The following is an 18,824-nucleotide window of genomic DNA, read 5'->3' on the forward strand; positions in this document are numbered from 1 at the left end:
TCTCACGAATGAAAAAATTCATGTTATTTTAATAGATTGAAGAACAATTTTGAGTGTATGCTTCAAGAAAAACTATCTTCAAATATTGAAAAGCTTGAAACTTTCGAAATTGTTGTCGAGAAATTACGAAAAAAAATCGGTATCATAAAATTATTTGTGGGAATTTTTTCATTCATGGGAAAAAACAAACATATGGTAAAGTTAGTGATATTATTTGCCAATTTTAAAATTCATGGAAAAAATCCAATTTTTTGAAAGTTTCGTCAATAATATCAATTTATGACCCCTTTAATTTATAGGTTTATTATAAAAATGTGAAATGATAATTAAAATTTTAGGATATCTTGTTAGAAAAGTCACACGTTTTCTTACGAAATTAGGAGTGAACATTGTTTTATATTCCTTTGATAATTAATATATTCTTAGTGAATACAAATACCCAACATTTATCATTATGGACAAATAATTAAATTAAGAAACATTAATTTATTGTCTCAATATTTGTCATTGAAGTCCCGTATACACAATTGATACAAAAAGCGTATATGTATTGTATCCCAAAAAGATACTCTCTTCGTCCCGCTTTAGCAGTTCCATTGACTTTTCTGCCTTTTTTTTTGTAAATATGATAAAAAAAATAGTTAAAGAAGAGAAATGGTAAATTAAGAGAGAGAATGATATAAAGAAGAGTCTTATCTACATTATTGTCTCTCTTACTTTACCATTTTTTCACTTTAATTATTTTTTATCATTTTTACAAAAAGATGGCAGAAAAGTCAATAGGACTGCTAAAGCGGGACGGAGGGAATAGTATTTGGCACATAGATGTGGCACACAAAAGTGGCATTTTAGGTGCCCACAACATATGAATTGTCGCATTTTAGGTGCCCACAACATATGAATTGTCAGCATGTAGATTTATATTAAATGGAATGTAATCAATTGCTAATTAATTATCAATTCCAAATTGACACCAATTTTTAACCATTAGATTAGAAGATCTTGTGGTTAATATAATGCCAAGTGTAATATATTTTAAATTTAACTAATTATTAATTAAATAAAAAGAGTATTAATGTCAAATCCTATATGTAGTAATTATAACTAACTACTTTCTCTCTCCTCAAAATCATCTCAAATCTTTAAATTTACGTAACTCTCTCAATTTAAATTATTTTTTCGCAAAAAATATATCAAATTAAAGATAATATAATAAGGATTCCAACGAGATCTCAATTGCATATGTTCCGACGATGTTTGAGTGATGAAATTTGATAAATTATATTTCAATTTTCGTACATGTTGATAAACAGTTTTTATCAACAAATGCAACAAAAAATCTCAATATATTGTAGGCAAAATCTCAATATTATGCATGTCCAATCTCAATAAAAATGTGTTGATATTTTCTTGTCCTTGTATTGATATTCTAATGTCATATTGTTGATATTTGTAATACATAATGTTGATATAAAAAAACACCCACGAAAATTATCATATGATAACATAATGACGATATTACTCTTTTATTGATATTTTGTCTACTATTTATTGAGATTTGTGAGCTTTAATCTCATCCACTCATTTTTAAATCTAATGATAGAAATTTAGTCTTGATTTTGAATTAGAGTGCTATAAGCATTAGAATAGGACCCTATATTAAATATAATATGATGCAAAGTATTTCACATTAATTATGGATACAGAATGATACAATCGATGAGGATTAATTGAAGTATACATCCCAATATTTTATGGAGTAATATTTTTATATTAATTTAATTTTTTTTACGTATTTAACTTTTATCAAATCTATCACTAATTCAATTTTTATATTCTCCCATGTGTTGAATTCTAGAGAAATCTTTTGATACAAAATTGAATTAGGTGATACATTTAATAAAGATTTGAAGAATAGATACGAAATTGATATTTTATAAAACCTGTGATAGATTTGAAAATACTTAAACTTTACAGAGTTGAATAGTAATATTACCAGCGGGGAGTGTTATATTCCTAACTCAATACCTAATTGCTAACTACAACTAAATAATAGCCATTAGATATTCAAATTAAGGGCCTAGATCATCAACCAAGAAATATCAATACGATCAACAAAAAACGTCAATAAAGCCATAGGATTAATTCCATAAAATATCAATAGGGGTATTAATGTCAATTTACTACATGTTTAGTTATAACTAACTTTTAAAAGAAATCCCAAAACTTTAAATTCATATAACATATATCAAATTAAAGATAATTTTATAAGGATTCCAACGATATCATATATGCATATGTTCCGACGTCAAAATTTGAAAAAAAATTCAAAATTTTTTTAATTTTTTCGTAAAGCAGAAATGTCAACATACTATATAAAATATGTCAATATAATACATGTAGAATGTCAATATAAGCAATGGGTTAACATTCTTAAAGCATCGTGTTGACATTCTCAAAGCATTGTGTTGATATTTCCGAAACACTATATTGACATTTTCATCTAAAACCCTAATTTGGCGTTTTTTTTAATCTTTTTTTATTTTATTAATAAAAACGAAAATTACACGTGGCAAATTGTAGACCACACGTTTTCTAAAATCCTATGGCCTTAAATTAGTTGTAGTTAGCAATTAAATGATGAGTTAGCAATTGATCACTCCCCTATTACTAGTAGTATACAAAATAAATTTTTTCCATTAAAATAGTCCAGTGCGTAAAAGTTGACCTAAAAGTAATACTCCCTCTGTCCTAGAGAAGTTGGCTCACTTTCCTTTTTTAGTTTGTCCCACAAAAGATGTCACATTTCCCTTTTTGGAAAAAGTTATCTCTCACATGAATATAAAAATTATATTTTCTCTCTCTATTTAACACACAAAACAAAACCTCCTAAAATCCCGTGTCATTTTCAAAGTATGCCAACTAGGAAGCTCTCGTAGGCGCTTAACGCCACCGCTCTCTTAGTTTAGTTAGATAGTTTGCTGCTTTCTTAGCTTAGTTCAATGGTTTCATCGGAGGAATTGACGACTTCACCGTTGGATCTCGACTCATTTCCAGTTTTATGAAGCTTTGGTGTTTATTTTCATGTTGATGATGTTTTTACTTATGTTTCTTGGATGATTTTCGTAATTGGTAGCTTAGATGTTTAGATCCATGCTTTTTACATGATTTCCAGTAGTTTAGAGGTTGAGATTTAGTTGTTCACGTGCTCGATTTCTGAGATCCGGTAGTTTAGGTGATGCATGCAAGGTAATCTGTGTTCATTTCGTTTTCTGCTTGACCCAGTAGCGTAGATCTGGTAGTTCTAGTTTGAATTTCGTGTTTACGTCTCGTTTTGAAGCATGCTCTGTTTTATTTCGTCAGTAGTGTTGAAGCTCTGTTCTATGCTCTAGGTAACTAATTTATAATCTATATGAACACACTTCACTTCCTTGCAAACAAACATTTATATGAATTTTAAAAAAGCTTTCACATCTTTTGTTGATTATTAATATTCTCTTGATCATTACATGCATGTTGTGAAATAATTTTAAGTCGTAACTTATATTTTGAATCTAAAGAAACTCTATAGTAAAAGTATAAAATATCTTATCGTATTTAGCATGGAATGTCTGACTTTGTCACTTGCGATACGACCATTGTCTCACGAATCCTAAAACCAAATACAAAATGGCATGAAATATAAATGTTACTGTATTACTTCATTGATGTTCAGCCGTATCAACTTTTAATAGTGTTACAATCAAAACCATAAACAAAGAATGAAGTGTACATAATGCCTACACTCAAAGAGCTCATATGTCTAAAACAATGTATGATTTGAGCTTTGTGGATAGCTAAAGGGCTCTCCAAATGGATTCATTGACCCCATTCGTTGCATCTGCCGTTGCTGTTGCTGTTGTTGTTGTTGAGGATACGGAGATATATACTGATTTTGATTATGTGATGCCATCATCATCATTTGATACTGTTGCTGCTGCATCATCATATGATATTGCTGCTGTTGTTGTTGCTGATGCATCATCATATGATATTGTTGCTGTTGTTGCTGCATCACCATCTGCTGCTGTGGCGACATCCCCAACATCTGCGTTTCTGCTTGTGGAGGCACGGAAAAGGGGTCGCGCTGTTCAAACAGATTATGTGGACTCGCCCCGTAGCCATAGGGGTCTGTGCTGTATCCGGCCCTATGCAGCTGCAGCCGCCTCCTCGAGAAGCTGTCTTCGTACAACCTGTCGAGCATTATTCTGTCGAACCCCCCAACCTGATGCCACAGCACAAAAACAGATCAGTATGCTGTGCCACTTTATAGAGCAAGTAAGCAGTGAATCACTTTGGTTTGGGGCGAGTTCGTGCTGCTTGGCGTCGTCACAAGCGCCAGCTCCCACCCACAGTCTCTCGATGGATGCCTAGCCTCCGCTTGCTCGTTTCCTGCATCATGTTGTCTGTCAAGATTCGAGTCCAAACTCGCGAAAATGCAAATGCAGTAAAATACCTTGTTGACATATTGCAAGGGCCAATGGGTTGGTTTCCTCCGGCTGTGTGGCTACCGGGCTTGGCTCGTTAAGACCCTACACGCGCACAAGACGAGAAAGCACGGTCACGGGATGAGAAAACACGACTCTGCGGGAGAGGGATATACTTACAAGAAGATCAACAGGCTGTTCAGCTGGTGTCTGTTGAGCAACAACCGCCAAAGCTTTGTTTCCAACTTGTTTTCCGTTTTCTCTCGCAGCAGCAGCCGCTTCTTCAGATTTCCGCGCTTCCTCTTTTTTCCGTTGCTCCTGTTGTTACAACGGTACACAGATATTCAAGAACCTTAACCATATGAACACCTCAATTCACTACTCGAAATATTAACTGAAAATTGAGGTCTTAAGTTGAACTGATCTAGTCGGATTCGGATAAAGAGAGAAGTGATATGGCTCCCACCATTCGATTAGACGGGGAAACTTCCTTTACGTAGTCCTCCATCGTTTGGAGAAATGAGGATGGAGGCTGAAAAACAAACAACAAAAAGGTATAAAAGAAGAGGTTCAATGCAGTATGAAGGTAGAGAACTAACTACCTGTCTCAGAACAGGAAACTGGAACGTTCGAGCAAGATCCAACGTCTTGCACAAGTCGTAAAAATCAGCTAGATGATCTGCCTACAAATCATCCGAAACAAAACCATGTTGTGGAATATGATCATCTCTAACAATAATCGACGAATAAGTTGCTGTGGATCATAACACGAAGACAAGAAACGGACCTGTCGCCCTGCTTTTTTGTAAACACTTAGAGCTCCAACTGCCAATGGATGAGGCATATCAAAATACTGCACCACATAAATAAGCTTAGAACATCTATTTTCGCAGGCAGACGCTCAAACGAACTATCTATTCCTACATAGATACCTTGTCCACGAGCACGATGATTCCATCATTGATCGTGCAATAAACTTTGAAGCTCTCTTTCACAACCTAATTTGCATCATCTATTAATCACTATCGAAAGAGAAATACATAACTCTTGATTTCCTGTATACGAGAGGCTTACCAAGGCCAATGCATATTGAATTAGATAGTTGTAGCGCGCTGCTCCTTCAGGCTGCAAGAGTGGATTGATTAGATGAGGCGTTCGTGACGACAAATAACAAAGCTAATCCGCGATCTACCTGGCAACAAACTAGCCGGTACATAAGCTCTTGCAGCGCAGGCAGCTGCTCCAGCAGCAGCTCAACATCCGACATCCGATTCTTGCCATGTTCCTAATTAGGTATACACAACCGTCAACCGCAGCTTCATCTACAATCCCAAATCTTCCAAACAATGCAATGAAAATGACAAAAAAAAAGACCTTAGTTTCTGATGAAGATGATCTGTGTGTGCCCCCTCTTTCCGAGGAGTCCAAATCCACGTTCAATTTCCTAAAGCATTCGAGCCTTTCCTCCAAAAACATCGCGTACGCACGGATCCAAGACGAACAATCCCAGGCTGCATCAAGACAATCCAAAGCTTAGAAAAATGGATTCTTGAAACTTTTTCTTTTTATTTTGCTGCTTGTTTTTACCAAGAGGACTTGAATCATCTTTGAAATGGGAGATTTGGAATATATTGCCTCTTCTTGAGATGTGAACTAACTCCTCTTTGAAGCTTTTGTCACCTTCTCTAAATATCCTATGGAAAACTATCAATGTCTTTATTGCAACCTGTTAAATGTTACATATTCATACAATTAGCATATAAATTTATATACATTGAAAAAAAAAGTAAAGGTCAATTTTGGTCATAAACATATGACTAAAATACGAACTTGGTCTAAAACATTCACTTTTTGAAAAACAAGTCCATAACAAATGAAAATGGCACCGAGGTAGTCCTTTTTTTTGACGGAACCATAATAAAAAGACCGCTCAGACCAAAATTTCATTTGTTATGGACCGATTTTTCAAAAAATGAATGTTTCAGATCGAATTCGTATTTTGGTCATATGTTTAGGATCAAAATTGACATTTACTCGAAAAAATGAAAAGGTGATGGTGAAAATGATAATTACAATCCAGCTTCTTGTCTTTGACAATCTCTTGGAAAGTGCATGGATGCAATAGCCAACATCAGCTCTTGGTGATGCTAATGACACTGCTGCAAATATATCTTCCAAATTCCAAAAAAAAAAAGTTAAAAAGTTGATGTATTTGGTGATTATTATAATATTAAATTTTCAATTCAAAATGATGCCTCACTTCTAACATGGCGTTCCTTGGGAGGTGATTCGACGTGGTTGGTGGCTTTCACAATGGCGATATCCAAATCCTTAATTCCAACCAAAATTCACGATTAATTAGCAAACAATTTCTCCTAATCACAAAAAAAACCCTAGAAAAAGGGGGGAAATGGAGGTAACCTTGAAGTCGCTGTTGACCTTAGCTAGGCCAACTTTGGTGGAATCCTTGAGGGCGCCGTAGGCCTTGCGGAAGCTGTCCATTTATTGAGGATGGCAAGCAGCATTGATTGATGAAGAACATCAATGGCGGGAGAAGGAGATGAAGAGAGAGAGAGGGAGAGAAGAGCGGAGGGGAGATACGTTCTCTTCTCTCTCTCTCAAAGAAGCCTAGCTTTGGAATTCCATTTTAACATAGCAGAAATTTAAACCACACTTAATTATGTCTTCCTCATTTCTCTCCTTTTTAGTTTATATGAAATTATAATGTGAAATGATTGGGTGGATTTCATTTTGTTATTTTCCGCCTCTAAATCATATTATGACTATTGATATATAAATTGTAGTTATTCGTTGAAAATTATGTAAATTCTAGTCAATCTCATGGTAATTTAAAATTTGAAAATACTACTACTACTACTGCTATAATTTTTACGTGATCACGTGATTTGCATTGCCATGCAAATTGCATGAAATTTATTACTAACAAGTAGACCCAGCCAAGGTTTATTGAACTGGAGGTTAAAACTGAAATTGTAACTGAATTTACTCGAATCGAAACCGTCGATTTTTGAACTGTGGCTCGGTTCAGGTTCAAATATTTTCGAACCGAAACCGTGCCAGAACCACGACAAACCGTCGGAAAACCGTGAAACCAAGCCGGAACTGCAAAAAACCGGCGGTTCAGAACCGTGAAAAACCGCCAGTTCAGAACCGAAACTGAAACCGTAACTGTAACCGCGAAACACCTCGCGGTTCGGTTCCGGTTCGGCAATTTCCAAATCGGAACCGGCGGTTCCAATCTGTAACCGCCTGTTCCGGAACCATGGGCATCTCTACTAACAAGTACAAACCAACACATTTCTTTACAACAAATATATATGTAATTTCGGTATTGGGGTTTTGTGAATTCACCATAAGTGTCCAGTTATTATAGAGCCAAAGATAACAAAGTAAATCAAAATGATAAAATGTTACTACTAACTACAGCACTGAATCTGTGAATTTAGCAACCACTTATTATATCTTACATTGGCATCACTATCACATCCACTCTGGTAGCAACTAGATCCGTATACCACCACCCCCTTCAAGGCAATGCAAACTTGATGGTGCTGCAAAATTTACAGTGATGAACCAATGATGATAAAAAAAATTGAATCTTTGATTTTGGTAAAAAGATGTTATACCTGAGATGTCAACCAAGTGCATTTTGCATGAAGAGGGCTTCCTAATCTTCAACATACACTTCCTAGCAGTAGACCAAACGTTACACGGCTTTCGTCTTGAATTCGTCGATTTTATCTCATTATTACTAGCTGGCAACAACTGATCACTTCCAACATTTATCTCCTGAGTTAATGAAGAGACACCATATCTCTCCTGCTGCTTGATTGCAAGCTCAAGCTGTATGATAATTTCCGCCATCTGCGGCCGTTGCTTTGGTTCATCAGCCACACATCTCTCCGCAACTCCAACAAATGTAGCCACACTATCTGCTGATATCTCGCCTCTCAAACTCGGAGCCACAATCTCAGCAAGCTGTAGATTGTTGATCTTTTGTTGAGCCCACTTAGTTAGTCCACCTTCTTCTTCCCACGGCCCTGCTGCAGCTCGTTCACTCAATACTTCTAGTAACACCACGCCAAAAGAGTAGGTGTCGCTCTTCTGTGTCACTCTATGGGTGGCACCATAGTTCGGGTCCAAATACCCCCTCGTGCCTCTCACTTGCGTGCTCTGCTCCTCGCTCCCGCCTGTTGCAGGTTTAGCTAGCCCGAAATCTGATACTTTAGCCACGAGCATTTCATCCAAGAGGATGTTTGAGGACTTCACATCGCGGTGGATGATGCCTCTCCCAGTGTGGAGATAGTCTATCGCCCGGCCAACTCCAATGCATATCTTAAGGCGCTGCTCCCACGAGAGGGGATGTAAGCGACCGTTCTTCTTGTAGAGATGGTCAGCCAGAGTGCCATTTGGCATGAACTCGTAAAAAAGAATCATTTCATTTTTCTCCTTGCAGTAACCAATCAGGGAAACTAGATTCCCATGTCGAAGTTTATCAAGTGTCTCGATCTCTATCAAGAACTCACGCTCCCCTTGTTTTGAGCCCGGCTTCAATCTCTTTATTGCAACAGTCTCTCTCCCATTATTCATCGACCCTTTGTACACTTTCCCAAATCCACCTTTTCCAACTACAGACCCTTCGTGGAAGCTCTTCGTGGCTACTTTAATCTCAGCTAGTGAGAAGCAATGACAGAACTGCTTCGCCTTTCCTGTTGCTTTGCCATCCCAGACTCTCTGCCGTAGTAGATGGAACAAGACAGTTGAGAGACAAAGCAAGGAGACGACAACAGCTTTCTGAATAACACTGGATTCGGTAGCAACAACATAGTGGGGATTGGGACTAGCAAGACTCATGTCAGGGTTGCTTAATTTGAAGACTTCAAATCCTTCAAAGGGGCCATGCTTATCCAAGAACTCATGGCGAGAGTGGAGAGAAACGGAGATGTTTTCCTTCCCCTCGCGTTTATGGCCTTCCACCATCACCATATAGTTGTAGCTATGATGGAGCAAAACTATATCATCAGGACTAGTGAAAGCAACCCTGCCATCGATACGAAGGATGAAATCGTTATGCATTTTGAGGCCGGGCTCGCACAAATGAAGCCTCACCATGTACCTAAACCCAACATCAACACTCACTCTCCATATCCTTGATGACTTTCGTCGTAGAGATGATTCCAATATCCCGAACATGCCATCATCGGATCCCCATTTTACGTTTTGGCGATGAACGATTTCGAGGGCAGTGCTGTTGTCGAGATGCACGATGTAGTTCTGCCCCACGACGCGGATTCCTCTGTCCCCACCATGGCAGTAGGCAATGGCGGAGGGAACTGATATGATCTCAATCCCGTTTATGAAAGCATAGTTGTATTTGGATTGGCTAGTTTCGGGGGAGAAGATTATGTTGAGAAGTTGGTGTGGTTCGAGGACGACGCAGAACTCCTTAGTGAGGGTTTTGAGAGACAGTGCACGAGCAGTTATAGAAGCACTGAAATTGGAGAGGAGAGTGTAGGGACCTGCTTCGACAGTGAAAAAGTCGTTGAAGCTCTGGAAACCGTGGTAGGCGACGGGATTGAAATGAAGTCGAATGACTTTTTGGCCTGGAGCTAGGTCAAATGAGTAGGAAAATCGTGAGCGGGAGATGCGCGCGCTCTTGTACGGAACTGGATCGACGCCTGCTACCACCTCTCTCGTCGCGGCGGACGATCGAGACGAGCCTTCTACTGTGGCGGCTCCGAGCCATTCTCTGCCGCTCAGTGCTGCCGCCGCAGTTGATCGATATGTGATTAGGATCCGCCGCAGCCGCGATGAAACTGAAAAGGAAGAAGAACCAGATGATGATCAGACGGTGCGGTTTCATGTTCCGAAATCTCATGTGAAAATCATCGCCGGCAACTGAGGTCAAATTCAAGTTTGATGAAGAAACAATCCAATTGTTTGATCAAGCACTAACATCAATAAATTAGGCGGCATTTACAATGAAATTAACCATCGGCTTTGTATCTGCCGCCTTCGTTTTTCTCTCTGTCGTTTTCTCTGGAGGTCGACAGATTTGGGGGGGAAATCATGTAGGTTTACTGGAGCTTCTGATTTGACCCTAATTTCACCATTACCGGCATCTCATCTTTGATAGTCGCAGGAGAGATGACACCTTTGAGAATTTTGCAGGAGCATTGCCTTGATAAGCTGCACCAATACATGATCATCTTCTTCCTCGTGTTTTTTTACGGCGGCCTAGGCGCCGCTGGAGATCCTTATCACATTTCGATCGACTGCGGCGGAGCTGCACACGGCGGCAGATACTGGCACCGAGAAGGCTCATCATCCGTCTCATCCACCAAGGGCGGCCTCATCACAGCTCGAATTTCGGCTTCTCTGTTTTCCTATTCATTGAAGCTGAGTCCGGGTCAGAAAATCATCCGCTTCCACTTCCAACCAGCGTTCTACATTGGTTTCGAAAGCTCCAACGACTTGTTCTCAGTCGAAGCTGGTAATTCGTCGTTACTAGCTAATTTCAGCGCTTCCGTAACTGCTCGTGCTCTTGCTGTCAATGTTGTTGTTAAACAATTCTGTGTAGTTGTGGAAGAAAATGAGCCTCTTAACCTAGTTCTCCCCTGCATTGGGAAATAGCTATGCTTTTGTGAATGAGATCGAGATTATCTCAATGCCTTCCACCACTTCTCCTTACTGTGATGGTCAGGTTGCCCCAAACGCTATCATCCATGTTGACAGCAGCACGGTGCTTGAAAGGGTTCATTATCAGCACGTTAAATGGGGGCCTGTTTCGTCCGGGGATGATATCGCTTCCATGTTCGGGGTGTGGGCTGAACAGCCAAGTGTTGGAGAAGACGCAGAAATGGCTACTAATAAGACATGGAGAGTGTCTGTTGATGTGGGATTCGATTATATGGTGAGGCTTCACTTTTGTGAGATTGGACTCCACATGGATTTCGTGCTTCTCGTTAATGGCAGGGTAGCCTTAACCAGTGCTGATATGCTCCAACAGAGGAGGGGAAATGGAAAATTCTTTTGGTATAACAACTATGTGGTGATGGATGAAGAGCTCAAGCAAGGTGATATCTCTGTTTCTCTGCACTCTCGCCATGAATTCTTGGATCGACGCGGCCCACTTGAAGGATTTGAAGTATTTAAGATGAGCAGCCATCATTCACCGTCATGGACTCTGCTAAGCCCTCTACGGTTTTTCTCATACATCACCATCATATTACATATATGTTGCATAGTATTCATAGTCTATCTGGAGGACAAAATGTTCCAATGTGAGTTTACCAATGAGGATAACAAACCATCGTCACTCAGTCATCGCTTTTCACCAGCTGGGATCCTAGGAATTTGTGAATATGGTGGAGTCGGCAGAGGGTTCATGGATTGTGGCAGAGAGACCATAGGCATAAAGCCATTCGAGATTGATGCCAAGCAAAGGGATGGTGGAGTCGGCAGAGGGTTCATGGATTGTGGCAGAGAGACCATAGGCATAAAGCCATTCGAGATTGATGCCAAGCAAAGGGAGAACAAGTTCTGGACAGTGACTGAGCCAAAACAGATGATACTTGTTGATAAGTACATTCCCAACGGGAAATTGGCTGACCACCACGACAAACTAGAAAGGAAAAGCAATGACTTTTTTCCTCAATTTTGGAAGCAACGACACCTGATCTGCACTGGACTCAGTTGGGCACTAGAATACCTTCATACTTGCTACACGGTCATACATCGTGATCTGAAGCCTCAAAATATTCTGCTTGATGACAAGTTTGAGGGTAAAATTTCAGATTTTCGCTTGGCCAAAGCTTTTAGCCAGTCACAGAGCCAAGATAGCACAAAGCTTATAGGGACACGTGGATATACTGGCCCGGGCTTTATCACTAATGGTGAACTAACGAAAAAAAGTGACATCTTATCTTCTCGGGCGCTAATGTTGAAAGTAATGCGTGGAAGAGCTGCTAGGGAGCCACTGAGAGAAGAAGATAAGTGTACTCTGACTACATTGGCTGAGAGGACTAAAGTTGAAGATGACGATTATGATAAATCTCAGCAAGAGAACATGAATCTTATTGTATCTGATGAGAGAATATATATTGACAATCACGTGAGATGGATATCAATACCACTATCGTGGCTTCTCCCGGTATATACCACAGATACATTTTATCTGCCCACAGAACGTTTAGGTACAGTTTACAAGAGCCTTTACAATAAGAAATCCGCTGTAAGCGTGCAGGTATTTCAACTGTTTATCACTTTGATTTTCCTTTTGAATGGTTGGTTTTATTATATTCTTTGCTTAAAAAACAAATGGATATAGTATACTAGTCTCTCTAAAAGGTAGTTTTACTTAATCCAGTTTTCTGTTATTCACTCAGATCTTTAGCTTTACCTATAGGATACTTTTGTGCTTTTACTAGTGATAAGCAATGCATTCAGCACAATCTGTAAACAGTAGCTCTTCTTCATTTTCCTATTTACCTTAAGATAGAGAAGTGGAACATACGTGATAGATGAGAGGATGTTGTGTTTATTTTATCCCTGAGTTATTTATCTTATAAAAATTTGTTGATAGGTTGAACTGAGACTGCCCGGGACCGGCTTACAGCAGCGGCAGATGCCTCAGGCGCAGGTGCCTTGGGTGCTGGGAGAAGGAGCTTTTAGCACGGTTTACAAGAGGTTTATGAATTCTGAAAGTGACCAAGGCTTTCGAGAGTGGGAGGTACCAACGGTAGAATTGTTTTCTCACTGAGAATGGATGTTGATTATTTAAATTTTCAGTATGAGGATATTGTGTGTATTTTATAACCTTGAGCTATTTATCTTACAAAATTCTTGATAGGACGAATCGGTAGTGCTCATGGACTCCTTGCCCGGCTCACAGAAGTACCAGATGTCTCCGGGGTTCTGGTTCCGCCCCTCTGATGAGGCGCTGAAGAAGCTGAAGCGGGTCACCGTCTTTATACAGGACATTAATATCTATAATTTTAACCCGTGGGATCTCCCAAGTAAATTAATACTAGTATTCTTTTTCATTGTTTATCAAAATTGGTCAGATTCCCTCTAACTAATAAGATTATGGCCTAATAAATCCAGAAAGGTCTGTCTCCGGAGAGAGAGAATGGTTCAACTGCAGCAGGTGGGATAGGGAAAGAGCATGGGGATTCACTTCCCGGCATCAGACGGCGATTGAGATGCTCATGCCAGTGTGGTCAGCATGGATAGGAAAGCGTTCTTTGATGCGTCAGTACATTCTGGGAGCAGCTCGTGGCATGCACGCAGAAGAAGAATCAGTTATCCACAGATATTTCAAGGCCAATAACTTATTGCTAGAGGAAGTAAGTTGTTGAATCATAGGCCATTTCCTTCTGGAACTTTATTTTCCACTTTTAAATCAATAATATGTACTATAGTATATTCAGTGTGAGTGATGTCTCTGCAGTTATACAGAGCCAAACTATCTGCACTCGCAGCATTACGTTTGAAGAAGTCGAATCCTCTTAAAGAATGGCAGGTAATTCAGCTGTCTATCGATTTGAATTGGCTTTTGAGTGCTTGCTTTTCATCTGTTCTTTGCTTTACAAAAAATAGTCCCACTCAATGGTATTCTACCTATACAATGTTTTGATTCATCTGAAAAAATTTGCTGACAGGTTGAACTGTGAGTCCTCATGGACTCACAGCAGCAGCAGATGCCTCTGGAGATCCAGTTCCACCCCACCGATGAAGAAGATTATGGCCACTACTCCATTGGTCTCTTCGACTATGGACCGTGGTATCTCCAAAGTAAATCAATACTAGTATTCTTGTTTCATTTTTTTTTATCAAAAATAAGTCAGTTGCCCTCTTAACTAACAAAATTATGGCATAATAAATCCAGAATGGTCTTTCTTCGGAGAGCAGAAATGGTTCTTCCTCTTCTTCCCGAGGGATAGGAAGAGAGCCACCTCTGGGCATCATAAGGCGACCGGGATGCACAATCCAACGGTGCCAAAAGGGATAACAGAGTGGATGATGATGCTCGAGTACATGCTGGAAGACGACACCAATTGTCCTCATCGACAATACAATGCTTTGCTGAAGCACATGATTATGATTGAATATCCTCCTAGTGCATTGCCTCTGCAGAAACTGACTTTCAAGTCACACTGGAAATAAGATCATCAACAGTATACTCTTACTTATTAATCTCTATACTCTATTGATACTATTGTAAAATAATGAATTAAAGTGAAAAATAATAAAAAGAGTAAAGAGTTAGTTGAAGCATAAACTGAACCACTTGTGCTGAAAGGGTGTATGTGTGTTACAATACTTTGATACAAGAAACACTATTGTATCATATCTTTTCTTTCTATGGAGTTTAAGTTTTTATTTGTATCCATTCTCTTGGTTGTGATTTAAATTGGTGCAATGCATGAAATAGTTGTATATTATTTGGATTCTGTATTGGTATTGACCTTAGCTAGGCCAACTTTGGTGGAATCCTTGAGGGCGCCGTAGGCCTTGCGGAAGCTGTCCATTTATTGAGGATGGCAAGCAGCATTGATTGATGAAGAACATCAATGGCGGGAGAAGGAGATGAAGAGAGAGAGAGGGAGAGAAGAGCGGAGGGGAGATACGTTCTCTTCTCTCTCTCTCAAAGAAGCCTAGCTTTGGAATTCCATTTTAACATAGCAGAAATTTAAACCACACTTAATTATGTCTCCCTCATTTCTCTCCTTTTTGGTTTATATTTTTGTTGAGAAGAAAATTTAATGTGAAATGATTAGGTGGATTTCATTTTTTTATTTTTGTTGAAATAAAAAAATTGCAGTTGTTGAGATAGAGAATTCCATTTCAACAAACGAATTTTAAACATGTGTACAAGATAAAGAAAATAGTTGTTCACAGAGAGTTAAGAAGTGTAGGTTGTATTACATAATAGTACAAGTTAAGCCTGGATAAGTTTCGGTTGTCTGAAAATGAAGTGTAGTTTCTAATGGTATCTTTAGTTGTGTCAATTTATATAGGATGATAATGAGCTGTTTCATGTCTACGATATGTCGGATCCGGACGGCCTACAGAAAGGGGCTAGCCGAAGGTTTGACTAGAGAGGTTGCCACCGAAGATGTAGGCTCAAGGCACGGAAAATAGATGGTGGTCGTGGATGTCCCATTCAAAGGGAAACTGAATTGATACGAATACCACATCGGTCGCCAAGAGACAGCAAATGGATGGTGGCTGTGGACGACCGATTCGAAAGGGGCATGGATTGATATGAATACCACATCGATTGCCAGCAAATACATGATGGTTGTGGATGTCAGGTTTGAAAGGGAGATGAATTCATACGCTCAAAATGAGAAGTTTGCATTAACAACTATTCTAGATATGTGACAAAAACTTGGGTGATGATGGTTGCCACCATCACCACCTTATCTCTGCTGCTGCTGCCACCGCTGCCTCATCCTCCTCCCTCCATCGGAGTCGCCTCATCCCCTCCTCCACCACTGCTGCCTTCCATCGCCTCCTCCTTCTCCTCCCCTTTAGCAAACGGAAGGAGCTCACCACGCGCACACACAAGAGATCTCCTCATATATGATAATCAACATCTCATGACTGCGTTGAGAAGAGTCTAATTCACAGAGGCTGAAAAACTAACAATCATTTCTTTACAATACACCCACATGTAATTTCAGTATTTTGGTTTTGTGCATCCACCGAAAGTTTCTAGTTATTACAGAATCATAGATAACAAAGTAATTTTAAAAGGATAACATGTATTAACTACAGCACTGTAGCTGTGAATTTAGCAACGACTTATTGTATATATATATATGTTGCTTACATTGTCATCCAATCCTCTTTGGCAGCAATTAGATCCCTATGCCACCCTTTCCCTTTCGAAGCGATGAAAATTTGACGCCGCTGCAAAATATACAGTGATGAAGCAATGGCAACAAAAAAAATTGAATCTTTGATTCAGTAGTAGCAAATTGTTATACCTGAAATGCCAACCATTTGCATTTTGCAGGAAGATGGCTTCCTAATCTTCCAAAGACTCTTCAAAAGTGCCCACCAAACTTTATAGGCCTTTCTTCTTGAATGTATCATTACTATCTCTTCACTTTGCACATTACTAACTGATAAAAAATGATCACCAACAACACTTTTCTCCCTAGTAAAAGAAGACGCACCATAATTCTCATGCTGTACAAGGGAAAGCTCAAGCTCTGTAATAATCTCTGTCATCTTCGGCCGCTCCTTCGGTTCATCAGCCATACATCTCTCCGCAACTCCAACAAATGTAACCAGACTATCTGCTGATATATCTCCTCGCAGACTCGGAGCTATAATCTCATCAATGTGTCCACTGCCAATCTTCCCTTTGCCCACTGAGTTAGACCACCTTCTTCTTGCCACGGCCCCGCTGCAGGTCTCTCACTCAATACTTCCACCAACACCACACCAAAAGAGTAGATGTCGCTCTTCTGTGTCACTCTATGAGTGGCATTATAGTTCGGGTCCACATACCCCCACGTCCCTTTCACTTGCGTGCTCTGCCCCTCGCTGCCCCCCATTGCAGGCTTAGCTAGCCCGAAATCTGATACTTTTGCCACGAGCCTCTCATCAAGGAGGATGTTTGAACTCTTGATATCACGGTGTATGATCTCTCGGCCCGTGTGGAGATAGTCTATCGCCCGGCCAACTCCAATGCATATCTTAAGGCGTTGCTCCCACGAGAGGGGGGATGGAACTGATAGCTCCTCTTGTAGAGATGGTCAGCTAGAGTACCATTCGGCATGTACTCGTAGACAAGAATCATTTCATTTTTCTCCTTGCAGTATCCAATCAGGGAAACTAGATTCCCATGTCGAAGTTTATCAAGTGTCTCGATCTCTGTCACGAACTCACGCTCCCCTTGATTTGAGCCCGCCTTCAACCTCTTTACAGCTACCATCTCTCTCCCATTATCCATGAACGCTTTGTACACTTTCCCAAATCCACCTCTTCCCACCACATTCTCTTCGTGGAAGCTCTTCGTTGCTACTTTAATCTCAGCTAGTGAAAAGCAACGACAGAGCCACTCAGACCTGCCCAATGGTTCGCCATGCCGGGCTCTCTGCATAATGAAGGCAACAGTTCCAGACAAAGCACCGTGAAAACAACAGCTGTCTGACTAGCACCAGATTCGGTATCAACAACATGGTGAGGTTTTGAAGGGAGAGGGGGATTGGGACTAGCAAGACTCATGTCATGGTTGCTTACTTTGAAGACTTCAAATCCTTCAAAGGGGCTATGCTTATCCAAGAATTCATGGCGAGAGTGGAGAGAAACGGAGATGTTTCCCTTCCCCTCGCGTTTATGGCCTTCCACCATCACCATATAGTTGTAGCTATGATGGAGCAAAACTATATCATCAGGACTAGTGAAAGCAACCCTGCCATCGACACGAAGGGTGAAATCGTCGTGCATTTTGAGGCCGAGCTCGCACAAATGAAGCCTCGCCATGTACCTAAACCCGACATCAACACTCACTCTCCATATCCTTGATGACTTTCGTAGTAGAGATGATTCCAATATCCCGAACATGCCATCATCGGATCCCCATTTTACGTTCTGGCGATGAACGATTTCAAGGGCAGTGCTGTTGTCGAGATGCACGATATAATTCTGCGCCACAACGCGGATTCCTCCGTCCCCGCCGTGGCAGTAGGAGATGGCGGAGAGGACTGATACGATCTCAATCCCATTGATGAAAGCATAGCTGCGTTTGGATTCAGTTTCGGGGTAAAAGATGAGGCTGAAGTGTTGTGTTGGTGCAGGATATTGATGCAGAACTCCTTAGTGAGAGTTTTGAGAGAAAGAGCACGAGCAGTTATGGAAGCGCTGAATTTGGAAAGGAGAGTGTAGGGCCCAGCTTCGACGGTGAAAAGGTCATCGAAGCTCGGGGAACCGTCGTAGGTGACGGGATTGAAGTGAAGGCGGATGATTTTCTGGCCTGGAGTTAAGGCCAATGAGTAGGAAAATTTGGAGCGGGAGAGGCGCGCGCTCTTGTACGGAATTGGATCGACGCCTGCTACCACCTCTCTCGTCGCAGCGGACGATCGAGACGAGCCTTCTACTGCGGCGGCGTCTCCGAGCTATTCTCTGCCGCCGAGCGATGTCGCCGCCGCGGCACCTCCGCCGAGTTAATCGATATGTGATTAGGATCCGCTGCAGCCGCGATTAAACTGAAAATGAAGCAGCAGATAATGATCAGACGCGGTTTCATGCTCCGAAATCTCATGTACAAATCATCGCCGGAAATTGAAGTCAACTTCAAGATTGTTGAAGAACAATTCT

General features: G+C 40.3%; 2 protein-coding genes and 2 pseudogenes across 6 annotated transcripts; 1 reads left to right on the forward strand and 3 right to left on the reverse strand.

Moving 5' to 3' along the window:
- Positions 1–3,675: 3,675 nt before the first annotated feature.
- On the reverse strand, positions 3,676–7,107 carry LOC148926468 (putative clathrin assembly protein At4g25940). Of its 2 annotated transcripts, XM_089058526.1 has the most exons (15): positions 6,888–7,107; positions 6,727–6,796; positions 6,540–6,637; positions 6,054–6,192; positions 5,841–5,977; positions 5,659–5,751; positions 5,541–5,591; positions 5,399–5,464; positions 5,254–5,319; positions 5,069–5,149; positions 4,933–4,998; positions 4,647–4,784; positions 4,496–4,571; positions 4,334–4,431; positions 3,676–4,264 (listed from the first exon to the last, which is right to left on the reverse strand). In XM_089058526.1, the coding sequence occupies exons 1-15, from the start codon at positions 6,966–6,968 to the stop codon at positions 3,803–3,805; spliced, it is 1,722 nt and encodes a 573-aa protein (XP_088914652.1). In that variant the 5' UTR covers positions 6,969–7,107; the 3' UTR covers positions 3,676–3,802. The 2 variants fall into 2 exon arrangements, with proteins under 2 accessions (XP_088914652.1, XP_088914653.1); XM_089058527.1 differs by lacking the exon at positions 4,933–4,998.
- Positions 7,108–7,988: 881 nt separating this feature from the next.
- Positions 7,989–10,365, reverse strand: LOC148926469 (receptor-like protein kinase FERONIA; annotated as a pseudogene).
- A 73-nt stretch (positions 10,366–10,438) lies between these two features.
- On the forward strand, positions 10,439–14,876 carry LOC148926470 (receptor-like protein kinase FERONIA). Of its 3 annotated transcripts, XM_089058621.1 has the most exons (8): positions 10,439–10,558; positions 10,659–12,732; positions 13,072–13,227; positions 13,339–13,504; positions 13,593–13,834; positions 13,939–14,010; positions 14,150–14,282; positions 14,377–14,876. In XM_089058621.1, the coding sequence occupies exons 2-7, from the start codon at positions 11,155–11,157 to the stop codon at positions 14,159–14,161; spliced, it is 2,226 nt and encodes a 741-aa protein (XP_088914747.1). In that variant the 5' UTR covers positions 10,439–10,558; positions 10,659–11,154; the 3' UTR covers positions 14,162–14,282; positions 14,377–14,876. The 3 variants fall into 3 exon arrangements, with proteins under 3 accessions (XP_088914747.1, XP_088914746.1, XP_088914748.1); XM_089058620.1 differs by having other exon boundaries at positions 10,558–12,732; XM_089058622.1 differs by having other exon boundaries at positions 10,558–12,732; positions 13,072–13,218.
- A 993-nt stretch (positions 14,877–15,869) lies between these two features.
- LOC148926471 (receptor-like protein kinase FERONIA) lies at positions 15,870–18,768 on the reverse strand (annotated as a pseudogene). Its single transcript, XR_016130522.1, has 2 exons — positions 16,484–18,768; positions 15,870–16,406 (listed from the first exon to the last, which is right to left on the reverse strand). The product of XR_016130522.1 is annotated as a receptor-like protein kinase FERONIA (transcript).
- Between the last annotated feature and the right edge of the window lie 56 nt (positions 18,769–18,824).

This window comes from Salvia hispanica, chromosome 5 (genome assembly GCF_029641045.1).
Source record: "Salvia hispanica isolate PSC_SH4W2 chromosome 5, Shi_PSC_v1, whole genome shotgun sequence".
In the NCBI taxonomy this organism is placed as follows: Eukaryota; Viridiplantae; Streptophyta; class Magnoliopsida; order Lamiales; family Lamiaceae; genus Salvia; species Salvia hispanica.